Source organism: Peromyscus californicus, unplaced genomic scaffold, assembly GCF_007827085.1.
Source record: "Peromyscus californicus insignis strain IS unplaced genomic scaffold, ASM782708v3 Scaffold_4__1_contigs__length_199733344, whole genome shotgun sequence".
Classification (NCBI taxonomy): Eukaryota; Metazoa; Chordata; class Mammalia; order Rodentia; family Cricetidae; genus Peromyscus; species Peromyscus californicus.
Genome location: NW_026294562.1, coordinates 99,845,160 through 99,858,876, shown reverse-complemented (window position 1 = coordinate 99,858,876; position 13,717 = coordinate 99,845,160). Strand labels below are relative to the sequence as shown.

The 13,717-nt window shown below is 42.4% G+C and overlaps 1 protein-coding gene across 1 annotated transcript; it reads left to right on the top strand.

Moving 5' to 3' along the window:
- Window positions 1-4,831: 4,831 nt before the first annotated feature.
- LOC128125283 (olfactory receptor 51E1) lies at window positions 4,832-13,717 on the top strand. Its single transcript, XM_052762536.1, has 2 exons — window positions 4,832-4,956; window positions 12,319-13,717. The coding sequence occupies exon 2, from the start codon at window positions 12,361-12,363 to the stop codon at window positions 13,312-13,314; it is 954 nt and encodes a 317-aa protein (XP_052618496.1). The 5' UTR covers window positions 4,832-4,956; window positions 12,319-12,360; the 3' UTR covers window positions 13,315-13,717.

Genomic DNA, 13,717 nt, shown 5'->3' with positions numbered 1-13,717 from the left:
TCCCATGTCAAAGATCTCTTGTCTGGAAGACAAGCGATATGTTCCTCGAGAACCCCTTTATCTACTGAACCATCTCAGCAGCCAAGCTAAGAATTTCAAATATGCTTTGCATACAAATATTTTTGTCAGATATGCACTTTGTATCCTTCCCCACTGTGTGACTTACCTTGTGCTTGCTTTCACATGTTTCAAAAGTTAGAAGATTTTATTTTGATAAAGTTTGATTTGTAGAGTTCTATTCCTTTGGTGGTTGCATCTAAAAACTCATTTGAAAACTGGAAGTCACATAAACAACTTTTCTGTAGAAGCTTTACAGTCTTAAGTTTTACATTTAGTTCTAGATCCATTTTGAGTTGTTTGAATGTACAGTGTGAAGTACAGATCAAAGTTAGCTTATTCCCACAATGACACCTGATCATCTTATCAACACTGACTTATCTATGCATAATTTTATGTAACTATCCTGCCATTGTGTTACTATGTCCAATTATGCTGCCTTTGCAAAAATTGATTATCTGCACATATATATGTCTAACTCTAGACTATTCTGCTTCGTGACATATTTGTCTGTGTTTATACCAAGATTATATATTTACCAATTATATACCATTATGCAGCATTGTAAGAAATCTATAGAAAATTAAATATTTTAAATACTTCAACTTTGCTTCAGATTTTCAAAGTTGATCAGTTTATATTTCCATGTAAATTTTATCAGTAATTTAAAATTTATAGCAGCATAATTATAAAGTAGAACAAAATTCTTTTGAAATTTTGCTTTGGGCTTCATTGAATCTGTTGATCCAGTTTGAGAGAAGTAGTGTGATTGAGTCTTCCAACTTACAGACAGGATGTTTTCCTCTTTTTAAAAGTCTTTTAACTTCTTTCAGAAAAGATCATAGATTCCATTCAGTACTTAAACTATTTTACCAGAGTTATCTCTAAATATTTTATAGTTTTGATGCTAATATAAGTGGTATTGTCTATTTAATTAAAATGAAAACTTACACATTGTTAGTAAAGAGAACTATGATTTATCTTTATTAATCTTGAATCTTAAAAGTTACTATTCCCAAATTTATATATATATATATATATATATATATATATATATATATATATATATATATATATATATATGATTTTATTTATACATAGAATTTTTTGACAAATTTTATCAAAATTTCTTCATGGGTGATCATGTTGTCTGTGAATAAAGACAGTTTTATTTTTTGCTTTCCAAATGACTTCCAAAATGGAGTCATTTGTGTAGGTACAAAAGAACAGTATGAACTTCCTATACTGTCTTAAAGGGAAAATACTCAGTCTTTTATTATTAAGTATGTTTTAATAAATTTTTTTAATGTAATTTTTGTTGATTCTTTGTGAATTTCACATCATGCACCCCAATCCCACCCATTTCCCAGTCCCTCCATATCTGTCCTTCACCCTTGTAGCATCCTCCCCCAAAGGAAAACTTAAAAACAGTAATAAAATGAAATAAAAGTAAATAAAAACATAATAATACACATAATAATAATTAAAAAGAGATAAACACTCCCCAAAACAAAAACAAACAAAAAAAGCAAACAAAAGAAGCACTTTGTTCCTCCATCTTTCCTGCCTCGCCATCCTGCCTGCGTCTTCATTCATCTTAGTGGCGTTGGGAGCTGCTGTGTGTCATGCAGTAGACACTTTTGTCCAAATAGCTTTACTTGCAGATGCTCATTGTATAATATGTTTTTGGTCAGGTTCAAGACCCCTGGCTTCTGGTACACCATCAGTACTGGACCCTCACTGAATCTCCTCTTGGATATCCTGCTTTGCCCTGAGTCATGGAGATCCTGAGGCTATGGTTCCACAGGATCAGTCCCTTCACATATTCCAGCAAGTTATAGATGGGGTAGATGTTGGGGAGTGCCATCTCAAAGCCCTGGATGTGTGCCTGGAGCTGAGTTGGTCCTTCCAGGATGCTTGGACCACCCTCATCAGGAGGTGGAGCCCACCTTCTCAAGTGCAGGGCCAGCCCATCTATAAGGGGCAGGGCCAGCTCTCCCATGCTGGGGTCATGAGGTCCAGAATCCCAGACCAGTGAGGGGCGGGACCAGCTCAGCATGGCCCTTGTACTAAACACATGGTTCAACACCATTGGTTCTTATGGACCTCTGTGGTAACACAGGAAACAAACATCAACACAGACCCCAGCTGCATCAGAACCATGCACCCAGACATGGTCATTAGAGGCAGCTTGGGCCTGGATGTCACCATGGCCTGGATGGCAGCACAGGCCACTTAGATTGGTATTGCCCTGGCTACAGGGTGGCCCTAGGACACCAACGTGGCCCTAGGTATCTGCACAGTCTTCAACGGTAACAGGAGCCAGGGACATCAGCACAGACCCTGGCTGTGGTAGAGCCATGGACCCAGATATGGCCATCAGTGGCAGCTTGGGCTGTGACATTACCATGGCTCTGGTGGCAGTGCAGTGCAGGATACTCAGATCTATATGGCCCTAGTGGCAGCATGATCCTCTGGCATCAACATGGCCTCAGGTGTCAACCCAGGTCCCGGGCATCTATACAGCCTTCAGTGGTAACAGGAGCCATGGACATCAATGTAGACCCTGGCTGCGATAGGGCCGTGGACCCAGACATGGTCCTCAGCAGCAGCTTGGACCTGGATGACTCCATGGACCCAAGTGACAGCATAGGCCACCACGATCAGCATGGGCTAGGCAGTGACCTGCCACTCATGTCTGTCCCAACATGGCCACAGGTGGTAACTCAGAAACCAGGCATCCTTGTGACCTTTGATGGCAACATGGGCTATGGGCATCAACATAGACTCTGGCTGTGATAGGGCCAAGGACCCAGACATGGCCCTTAGCAGCAGCCTGGACCCAGATGTCACCATGGCCCTGGGTTTGCCCCAGCTGCAGAGTGGCCCTCAGACACTAACATGGCCCTAGGTGGTGGCCCAGACCCCAGGCATCCCCACGGCCTTCTCTGGTAACAGGAGCCATGGTTATCAACACAGACCCTGGCTGTGGCAGGATTATGTTAATCAATTCTTGAGTGGATTATTGAAACATTTGACCACACTTCTAGATTTCTTTCTTTCTGTATTTTTATCACTTTTCTGTGTTTGTGGAAGTTATGCTTTGAAGGTTTGCCAATCAGAACTTGCTCATATTGAGGTGTGGGCTTCTGTACCCCCAATAAAGAGGTGAACTGTGAAATACTCCAGTCTGATGGTCAGGGAGCCACCAATCTTTGTCCTGCATGATCACTGTACAGTGTTATTTCTAATTTTTTTTAAACGGTTCTCCCCATAGTTTTAGTTAACTTGCTCATATAATTAGTACTCTGCTGAATTCTTGAGGAAGACTCTCTGCCCTCAAGGGTTGTCTTTGGTACAGATCTGTCCATCTTTAATACTTTGTTTTTGCATTTTGACTGACTTGGACATCCTGAACCCCCAGTCCAACTTCACAACTGAGGGAAACCTCTAGACTCTGCCTGGATTCCCTTTCCCACGCTGCAGCATGGAAAGGAGGCAACAAACTAGAAGCTGCAGATATTATCTCAGCTGTTTATTTTGTCTCATGTTGTGCTGCCCCCCATGGCCTGAAGTCCAGTGTGGCACATACCACTGCTCACTTTCTCACTGTTTCACATGGTTATTACTTCATGCTGCCCCTTCTTAGATGGAAATAAATCGTGTGTGTGTGTGTGTGTGTGTGTGTGTGTGTGTGTGTGTGTGTGTGTGTAAAGTCTTTGTGTCAGCCATGCCTACGGACGAATGGAAGCAGCCGCAGTGGCTCCAGGGTAGTGGCAGAGCACCAGGCTGAGAGTTCTGCAGGTACCAAAAGCTCTTGTATTTAGTAGTTTTGATGTGAGTTATAATGATTAGGCTTGGCATTGTCTATTTTTGTATAGCACGGGTTAATGTGCCCCGTGCTCTGATGTAAAACTTCTAATTGTAGACTGAATAGTGAAACAAAGTGAAAAAAACAATTAAAATCACATTTGTTCAAGTACAAATGTAGTTTCAAGTTATTTCAAAAGTTAGGTCACTTAGTTTCACATGGAAATTATTCTCTAACTTTGTAAATGTTCTCTTACTCTTTTTACCCTTAACAGAAACCCAATGACATTGATCTTATGTGGCTGGTCAGGAGTAGAGAGAGGGTTAACGAAACTGCATTACCTTCTCTTTCCTTGGCCTGGATTTCAGTACACCATGGAGTAGAAGGCAGGGCATTGTCCCTGGGGACCCATGTTTTGTGTTAGCTAGCCATAGAAGCCAGAGCTGAGAGAGAATGAGGTCTTTAGGGCTTTAGAGGATGGGACCACTGGGTGCCAGGCTCAACAAGGACCTATCAACATCTGCAAAAGGAAAGTTGGGGGATAAAGTACGTACTTTAGGGTGGAGACAGGCTCTCTCAGTTGTGGAGTCTCTGAAAATGAACTTTGTCTTTCCCCTGGCTGTTTGATGGCTTTGTGAAGGAACTGTGAAAGACCCTCACACACAGCACAGGTGCAAAATGAGTTTCTTCTGGCCTTTTCTTACTCTTAACTGTACATTTGGGATTGGTCTAAATATCCCAGCTGGCAAAGGTCTATTTTCAAAGGACTCTAGAGACCATCTGTCTAATGCCTCTCCTCCCTTCCCCACTGCTTGGGCTTATCCTTTTAGGGCATGGAGGCTTAGAAGTGAATTAGAACCGTAGTAGGCTGGTGGGGCATATCTGCTGATGGACTCCATGGACACAGCCTGCACTCCCAACAAGGAGGAGCAGAAAGAGGGAGGCGGGAAGTCCAAGAATAAAGAGCCCTGAGCTGACCACAGAAGGAGGTGGAGACTGAAGGGGCTGGGCTTCTTTGCAGCCTGCCAGATCTCCCTCAGAAAGAGTGCTGGGGGAAAGGGGATACAGGATCTTTCAGGACAGCTGAGGTGAGTATGGCAGGCATGCTTTGTGTTAGGGTTACTTGTAGCTGAGGACCTTCCATGATATCTCTTGAGAGGATGAGAAGCCTGGCTGTGAAGAACCAGATGTCACATTGGGTGGTGTTGGTGGTGTGGAGGAAGCCCCTCACCTGAAGGACAGGCAATCTTAGTATAATGTGGGGAAAAGGAGTGAGGATGTTAATTAAATGTTGCCTATAAGTAGTTTTCAAGTATCTGTTTCCAGTGATTGGTTTACTGGGGACTAAGAAGAGGCTGGCAGAGAAGATGAGCTGGTGTGAATGGAAACAGAATAGATTGGGTTGGAGTTGGACTGGGGTAGATTGGGATTGAATTGGGTTTCAGTGTATGGACAGAGATGGCCCAGGTTATTACTGTGGTTGAAGCCTGTCTATGATGGGAGGTCAGATTACAGCTATGGTTTTGTTGGGGTGCTCTGGGTGGAGTCAGGGCTCAATCAACATTCTATCAAGAGTTGGTCCTCTTGCCAAGGCTGCCGTTGTGAGGTTGATTCAGATCTTGACTCAATCCTAGGATTGAGGTCCAGTCTTTAGCTCATTTAAAAAGTAGCTTAATGTCTATAGTGCCAACTCCCTTGCCTTGTGTTCTGTGCCTTTAGATGCACCAAAACCATTGTAACTTTCTAAATGAGGTTTATTCTCTCTCACTTTGGGCTTTTGCCAGAATGCACTTAAAACACACACACACACACACACACACACACACACACACACACACACACACACAAATCTGTTGTTTATGGTGAAGTTCTCAGGCATAGTCAATATAGTGCTACATGACCTGGCCCTTAGCCCCATCTTTGAGCTTTCTGCTCATGAACTCATAGGCTCATTCTTACCTTAATTAAGATCTTTTCCTCTTGTGGTCTCCCAAGCCTGAAACGTTCTTCCCTTAGGTCTTAGAACGGCTGGCCGATTCTTACCACAGGCTGCTTAGCTTGTTTGTCATCGCTTAAGATGTCATCTCCTCTGACCCCTGTGTGGACTGCATCTATATCTTACCACTCCAACTCATCTTTAGTGCACTTACCTTTACTTGCAATTTTCTTATCTGTGTCATTACTTTTTGCATTCCCAGTTCAGTGTACGGGCTTGCAAGAACGCTGTGATATTGTCTGTTAACCCACTGTTTGATAGCCAGTGTGACACTACCTGTCTAACTGAATGTTTCTGTCTGCTCACCTCACTGAATCCCCTGATTAACAGCAACTAGTCCTGCAAACCTTTACTTGACAACAGCATGGTAGGGAACCCTCTGAGCCCGAAGACCTTGGGGGGAGCTACTGTTATCTTTGCTTCTGAGAGGCTGCAGCTCAGCCTTGCCCTTACAGGCATCACAATACACTGTGATGACAACATGCTTGTCTGGTGCTTAATTCAGAGCTCGGCAGCCAGGAGCCAGCCAGGCAGTAACTTGGATAAAAATGAGTGCATTGAGCAAAGTCCTCCATCAGGCGTTTATGGCACTCCACATCTGCCGGCAGCAGTCACATGCCAGACCAGCTGCACAGGCTACCGATAACCACCCCCAGCGTTGCCAGTTTGTAGAGCACTAACCTGGCCCTATGCAGGAAGTGGAGGAGTAAGGACCTGAGCCCTGGGTGCTCTTTCTAGGGCGACTTTAGGGGACCAGACTGACTTAAGTGAGTGGGATAGGATGAAAACTTCACTCTAATTCTTGAAAATTCCATCTTTCAAGTATTATCTTAGGAATTAAAGTCAAGAATGACCAACATCCTTCAAGGTTCACTTGCTTTGCCAAATCTAAGCAGGTTTTAGGGCACAATGGGTGTTGATAATTTGGTTAAATTTGGTTCTGGGGATACTATTCATAAAAAAAAGTGCTGAGAAAAGGTCAGCCTCCTCAAGCATCAAAGCTCCTCCAGGCTACAGCCCCAAGCTATTGTCCATGAGGCCACCCTCCCTCTCTCGGCCTGGAAGTAGAAGCCAGAGGCTCCTAGCTCCATTTGGGCTCCACTCTAAGAAGATTCTCTTCTAAATATTCTAACAAAGGCTGGAAGTAGCATTAGAGAGCCTCACATCATTGCTCTGGGTAAGAGACACTCCATTTTTACCCCAGATAAGGACAAAGACCACAAAATCTTCATCCTCATTCCCTCTTGCCCCACCCCCTTCCCCAATTTCCCTAAATATGGAGAACTGCTTAGGTGTCCTGATCCCTAAAGAGGCTCCTGGACGCAGGCCCTTCATTTTGCATCCCTTAGATGTAATATGGAAATTGTTCCTACAAAGCATCTATTATTAAGGAGGCTGTGAGGACAGGATAGGTTTGGCGTATTGGAAGCATATAGGTTGGTCACTCAGAGCTTTATTCTTTACACTGCCACCTGTCAAATGGTTATCACTATCTGACAAGTTGGTGAAAGGCTCTGGTTAGACTAAGAAGTAGTTGGTAGAGAACAGAAGCCTTCTTCTTCACTTCTCTACTGTGGGGCCTGACCATGGTGCAGTCAGGAGATTAGGCCTGGAAGAGAAGAGTGACCCATAGCCTCATCTAGGAGAGTTCTCTTTATTATTCTCCTACTTTCTTGTCTAAGATTATACCTGGGCAAGTGTCCCATTTGTCAGACCCTCATCTTGCCTTACCTTCAGCCAGATTTTAACAGTTTCTAAAAGGTGTAGTGCAACCAAGGGTAGCCCAAGATAAGAGAATAGGAGGTAGCCTCTTCTGTTTCTACTGTACTCATCGATTGTTAAGCCCCAGAAATGTCATTTAACCTCCTGGAGCCCTAGTTTTCTCATCTGTCGTAAGTAAAGGATTCAGAGAACTCCTTCTATCCTGAAGAACTATTCTCAGTTGAGAGATAATATTTATATGCCTGGTATTTTGTAGGCATTCAGTAAGCTCTATTAATATCACAAAACAGCAAGTCAGGGCTGGGAGAGTGCTTCATTGTTCTCGGGTCAGAAGAGAGGGCACAGAGCCCTTGTTTCCCTTCTTCCAACTTTCCCATGGGTCTAGAAGAGTGGCAGCAGCTCTGGTGAAGAACGTGGGGTGGGCTGGTGAGAAGCGCTGAGCTGGTGTTGGAGGGAGTGCTTTGAAGGCCAGGAGAAAGACTGAGACCCCAAAGTGGATTTAAACTCTGTACATGTGGAGTCGGCTGCTCTCTGATTCTTGAGAAAAGGCTGAGATGCCCGAATAGTTCCTGGAAAAACACCCCTAGGACTCATTAAGCTAATTTGACATTTTAGGGAAAAATTAAGAACAGGGTTACTCCTTTGGGATTAGGATGGTGTGTGAGAGTGAGTGAGTGAGGGAGGGAGGGAGAGAGGGAGAGAGAGAGGGAGTGAGTGAGTGCAAATTTCTTTGTTTATTTTTCCTTGGTTTTCTTCCATTTTCAAAACAGAATGATTTGTTCCAACTTGCTTGGAAGCTCCCAACCATCTCTTGAGTGAGTGTGAGTGCTTGTAATTGTGAACTGGTGCTGGGTCCACAGGGCCTCCTGAAGTTGTCCCTTCCAGAGCTCATCCTTTGGAGAGCTGTAGGAGATTGGCAGGGCTGTGCCATCTGAAGGGTGACACCTGGGCTGTTTGGGCCCCTTTCCATCCCTTCATTTCTCATCTCCACAGATAGTGAGGTCCAGATCTTATTTTGTACAGACAAGGTACCTCCAGGATGGCTGACTCTTCCCTTTTCATTTCTGGCATCTCTATACCAGGGTCCATTCTTGCCACCTTGAGAAATTGAGTATATTCATACGTATGTATATGGGTGTATGCATAGAATGAATACATAAATATGTTGAGTGAAGATTAAGGCAAACTGGAAAAAAGAAAATTTCATTTTATATATTTTCAATGTTATGTGCTCTTTGATAGTTTTATAATGCACTTTGACACAGCTGATAAATTCACAGTAGCACTATGAAGTTGTCATTATCTGAGATAATAATAATAATAATAATAATAATAATAAATAAAATAATTTACTACCCTGAGAGTTGAGGCCAAGACTCATGTTTCTACCCCAAAGGAGTCTACTCACAGCACCAGTCTGCTCACAGAGGTCATAAAATTTTACATGTGGACCCATGGCTTTTTCCCAATTTGCTTCCTAATGTAGTATTTTTTAATCTTAGCAATATGCCAACTTTCCCATGTCTGTTCATGCCAACTGCTGGGTGGCATGGATAGCTAGCTGGTCCTCTGGAGTGCTGGAGTCTCTTCTGGTTAATGCCTCCAGGTGAGGAATCCTAGGTGATGTCTGTCTTCAGACGAAGATGGTGCTGCATATCCTCTTTGTACTTATCAAAGCCAAGACATTGCTTTGTGCTTCTTCCTTCTCTCTCTATCTCCCCCTCTATCTCTTTCTCTTACTCTCTTTCTTATTCCTTCCTTCCTTCCTCCTCCTCCTCCTCCTCCTCCTCCTCCTCCTCCTCCTCCTCCTCCTCCTCCTCCTCTTCTTCTTCTTCTTCTTCTTCTTCTTCTTCTTCTTCTTCTTCTTCTTCTTCTCTCTTCCTCCTCCTCCTCCTCCTTTTTGCATTTTCTCACATGTCCTTTGGATCCCAGACTGTTTTGTTGTCCCTAACGATTTATATCCTTCCCTTTAGGACTACCCTGTACTGACTTTGTGTATGTTCTTTCCTGCCTCTGCAGTTTCTCAAGTTCAGGTATCTGACAGTTCTACCTACCCCCTGCCTGTGTGATCTTCATCAGATGCTCACCAAGGGATTCTGCTATTAGTAAAACTCATTTCATTTTGAATGAGCATAATTTGATGCTAATTAATAAATGGAGTAGTGTCCTTGTGTTAAGGAATTTATTATTAGGGGAAAAATAAGTGGTTCTTATAATCAGGAGCGTCAATGCATAAAAGGAGACCCAAACAAAATTACTTGGGAGTGCAGAACAGGAAATGGTCAATTATCCAGGGAAAGGAGCTTAGGAAAAGAAACATAAGAGAGAAAAAATAAGTGAGGGCATGAAGATTACACATGGGATCAAATCCAGGGTTTCCTTCATGCTAGACAAGCGTGCCTCCAGCCCTTCCCTGGGTAGTACAGGCAATGGCCTGATACCCTCTGGTCAGTACTGGTGGTGTGCAGGCAGGGATGCTTACACCAGACATGGCAGCCAGCTCCATGGCATCTAGCTTGTATAACTAGCGATCAACATCAAGGCAAAAAGAAACATTACAATTTTGTACACACTTTATGTGAGGTATAGTTTAAACACTTAGCAGTCATCATCTCGTTTCATCCTCATGGTGGTCTCGTTAGGCAGGAGCTGGTATTAATATCATTTTGGCGATGAGGTGACGGAGACATAGAAGTAATAAATGATTTACCCTAGTTAACACTGCTCCCAAATGGGATTTATGCAGGATAGATTCTGAAGCTCAGTGTCTTGATAATGACATGGTATTGACGCTGAGATTTTAGTCTATGGACAAGAAGAACTTATGTGCTTGAGAGACAGCCAGGTAGTCTCTTTTAGAATTATATGATTGGGCTCCAGAAAGAGTATCAATATATTTGGGGGTCAAGAGTTTATAGATAGAAAAGTAGATTTACTATTAAAGAGATTGGGATAGTCTGGGAAGAATATATAGACAAAGAACACCAAAGAAAAATGTTTGTAATGCGTTGTCATTTAAAGTATTGCTAAGAATGAAGCTGAGGAGGATGGAGATGGAGACGGGATAACAGGAACTGGTGAATAGAGAGAGATGAGAAGCATCAGGCAGGAGAAGGAGCAGTTTTAAGAAGCAGGGAGCTATGTCACTACAAATGCAATTCAGAAGAGTGAGTGGTGTTGGTGACTTTGCCTGTTTGCCTGAAGTAGATTAACTACAGTTCTTTGCTTTAACTTTTTTCCTTCTAACAGATTGAATCAAACTCTTATAAAAGCCCCCATCCCAGTTCTCATAGGCCAAATATATGTTTATATGCATGTATATGAATTCACGTGCCCACACACTTATATATGCACATATATTGAATCAGACCACAGTATCTGTAGATTCTGCATCTGCAGATTCAACCAACCATGGATTGAAATTAATTGAAAAAAATATTATGCTTCGGGGGTACTAATAAATAAAATAAGCATATCTTGAAAACAAGCACTGTAATAGATTGACAGTAGATCTTCTAACTAAAGAGGCTACTGGGTGGCTATCAGGGGCTATCAGTGTGGCTAGACTAAGTAAGTAAAAGGGTAATTTACATCTCAGGTAGGGCAGAGTTAGAAGCTACATTTTATCCACCCACCTAGTGTGACATACAGTTTAAAGTGTGTGAACTGTTTGTTTTTTGAATTTCTATTTAATAGTTTCAGACTTCAGGTTAATACAGTTGATTGGAATAAAATAACCGGCAGTGAAAATATGGCTAAGAGGAGATGTCTGCACTGAAAGGATGCCCCCGTGAGAAGCACGAGGCAGCAGTGCAGGACAGGGCAGGCGAAGGAGGCTGAGCATGGATCTGTCTCCACTGGAGACCAGCATCAGCATCCTTGAGAGATTCTGAAGTTACGTTACAGTGCTGGCGTGGTGGCTGTAAGGCTACGTTGTTTAAAAACTCTTTAGGTGCTTGGCATTGTAAATGGGATCTAGATGGGACAGCGATGGATCCCCTGAAGCTGTCACTCTTTTCCTGATATGAGCTGTGTAGGGGAGTGTAAACTCTTGATTAGATAGCTGGGAAAAATGGAAATTCAGACTTCTAGTTCAGGATAAAATCAGTCATGCTTTTATTGGAATAGGTTTTATCACAATAAAATAGATGCTATTAAATTAATATTGAAATGGCTTCTCTCTATTGGGCTAATGTTAAAGTTAGGATTACGACTAAAATTAGACCATTAGATTAGTGATCAGGTTAGGTTTCAATGTCAGTTTATCTTACTACTTCCATTGATGCATTTGCATGATAATCACCTTCGAATGGACTGATGAAATTGGCCATAATTACAGTAAATATTAAAAATTTTAATTTAGTATTTCTCCATCCATAGTTTTATTTTCCAGGATCTGAGAATGGCTTATATGATTAATATGAGCAATATTAAGCATAGGGAGTATAAGATACCACAGAGGATGTAATTTTTTTTAGTTTGAGAACTAAGTGATTAATAATATCAGAATGTTGTCTCATTATTTCACTTAATATATACATAGGATTAGCAAGAAGAATTAAGTGAATTTTCATCTTGCACTTGAGTTATGGTTAGAAGAAATTTAGTGTAGGTTTAGAGTTTGGATAGGCAATGGAATTAGAGTTTTGTTAGAGAATATGACAGTAAGATCAAGGGCTGTATGGCACTGAGATTCTAGAGGACCTGACAATGACTTGTCTTTGTATTTCAGCTTCAATCTGCCTGGTACTGGCCACATCTCAGTTCCTTCACTATGGTGGGCATCAACAACAATGAATCCAGTGCCACGTACTTCATCTTAATAGGCCTCCCAGGGTTAGAAGAGGCTCAGTTCTGGTTGGCTTTCCCATTGTGCTCCCTCTACCTTATTGCTGTGCTAGGTAACTTGACAATCATCTACATTGTGAGGACGGAGCACAGCCTACATGAGCCCATGTATATCTTTCTTTGCATGCTTTCTGGCCTAGACATCCTCATTTCCACTTCATCCATGCCAAAAATGATGGCCATTTTCTGGTTCAATTCCACTACCATCCAGTTTGATGCTTGTCTGGTACAGATGTTTGCCATCCATTCCTTATCTGGCATGGAGTCCACAGTGCTTCTGGCCATGGCCTTTGATCGCTATGTGGCCATCTGCCATCCTCTACGCCATGCCACTGTGCTTACATTGCCTCGTGTTGCCAAGATTGGCATGGCTGCTGTGGTCAGGGGTGCTGCACTAATGGCACCCTTACCTGTTTTCATCAAAAGGCTACCCTTCTGTCGATCCAATATTCTTTCTCATTCCTATTGCCTACACCAAGATGTCATGAAGCTGGCCTGTGCTGACATCCGTGTTAATGTCATCTATGGCCTCATTGTCATCATCTCTGCCATTGGCTTGGATTCACTTCTCATCTCCTTCTCATATTTGCTCATCCTTAAGACTGTGCTGGGCTTGACACGAGAAGCCCAGGCAAAAGCGTTTGGCACGTGTGTCTCTCATGTGTGCGCTGTTTTCATATTCTATGTGCCTTTCATTGGATTATCAATGGTTCACCGTTTTAGCAAGAGGCGTGACTCTCTCCTTCCTGTCATTATGGCTAACACCTATCTGCTCATTCCTCCTGTACTCAACCCCATTGTCTATGGAGTCAAGACAAAGGAGATCCGGCAGCGCATTCTACGTCTTTTTCTCACAACCCCACATACTTCAGATCACTAGGAATCTGTGATGAAACCTCCCTCCATTCAAAGTTCTATAATTCATAATTTACTATTAGCATCCTGGAAGACAATATTAAGAAAACAAATCTTTCTTAATCAAAGCACAGCTTGAATCTTTCAAAGATGAAACTGGCTGTGGAATTTCCATGGGAATAGAATAAAACCTGCAATCTCCATTTTCCAACACCAGATTCCATTTTGTTTTTTCTCTATATGATTATTAAGACCAACACTTGTGTTTTGAAGGTTATTATCTCCCATTTCATCACCACTTACAAACGTCAATTCATTTTACTGATGATGGTTCATAGCATTCAGAGATGGAGCAACACATCAAAAATGTTCATCAAAGGAAGGACAAAAGGAAGATAAACACAAGACTATAATAAAATTATATGAGA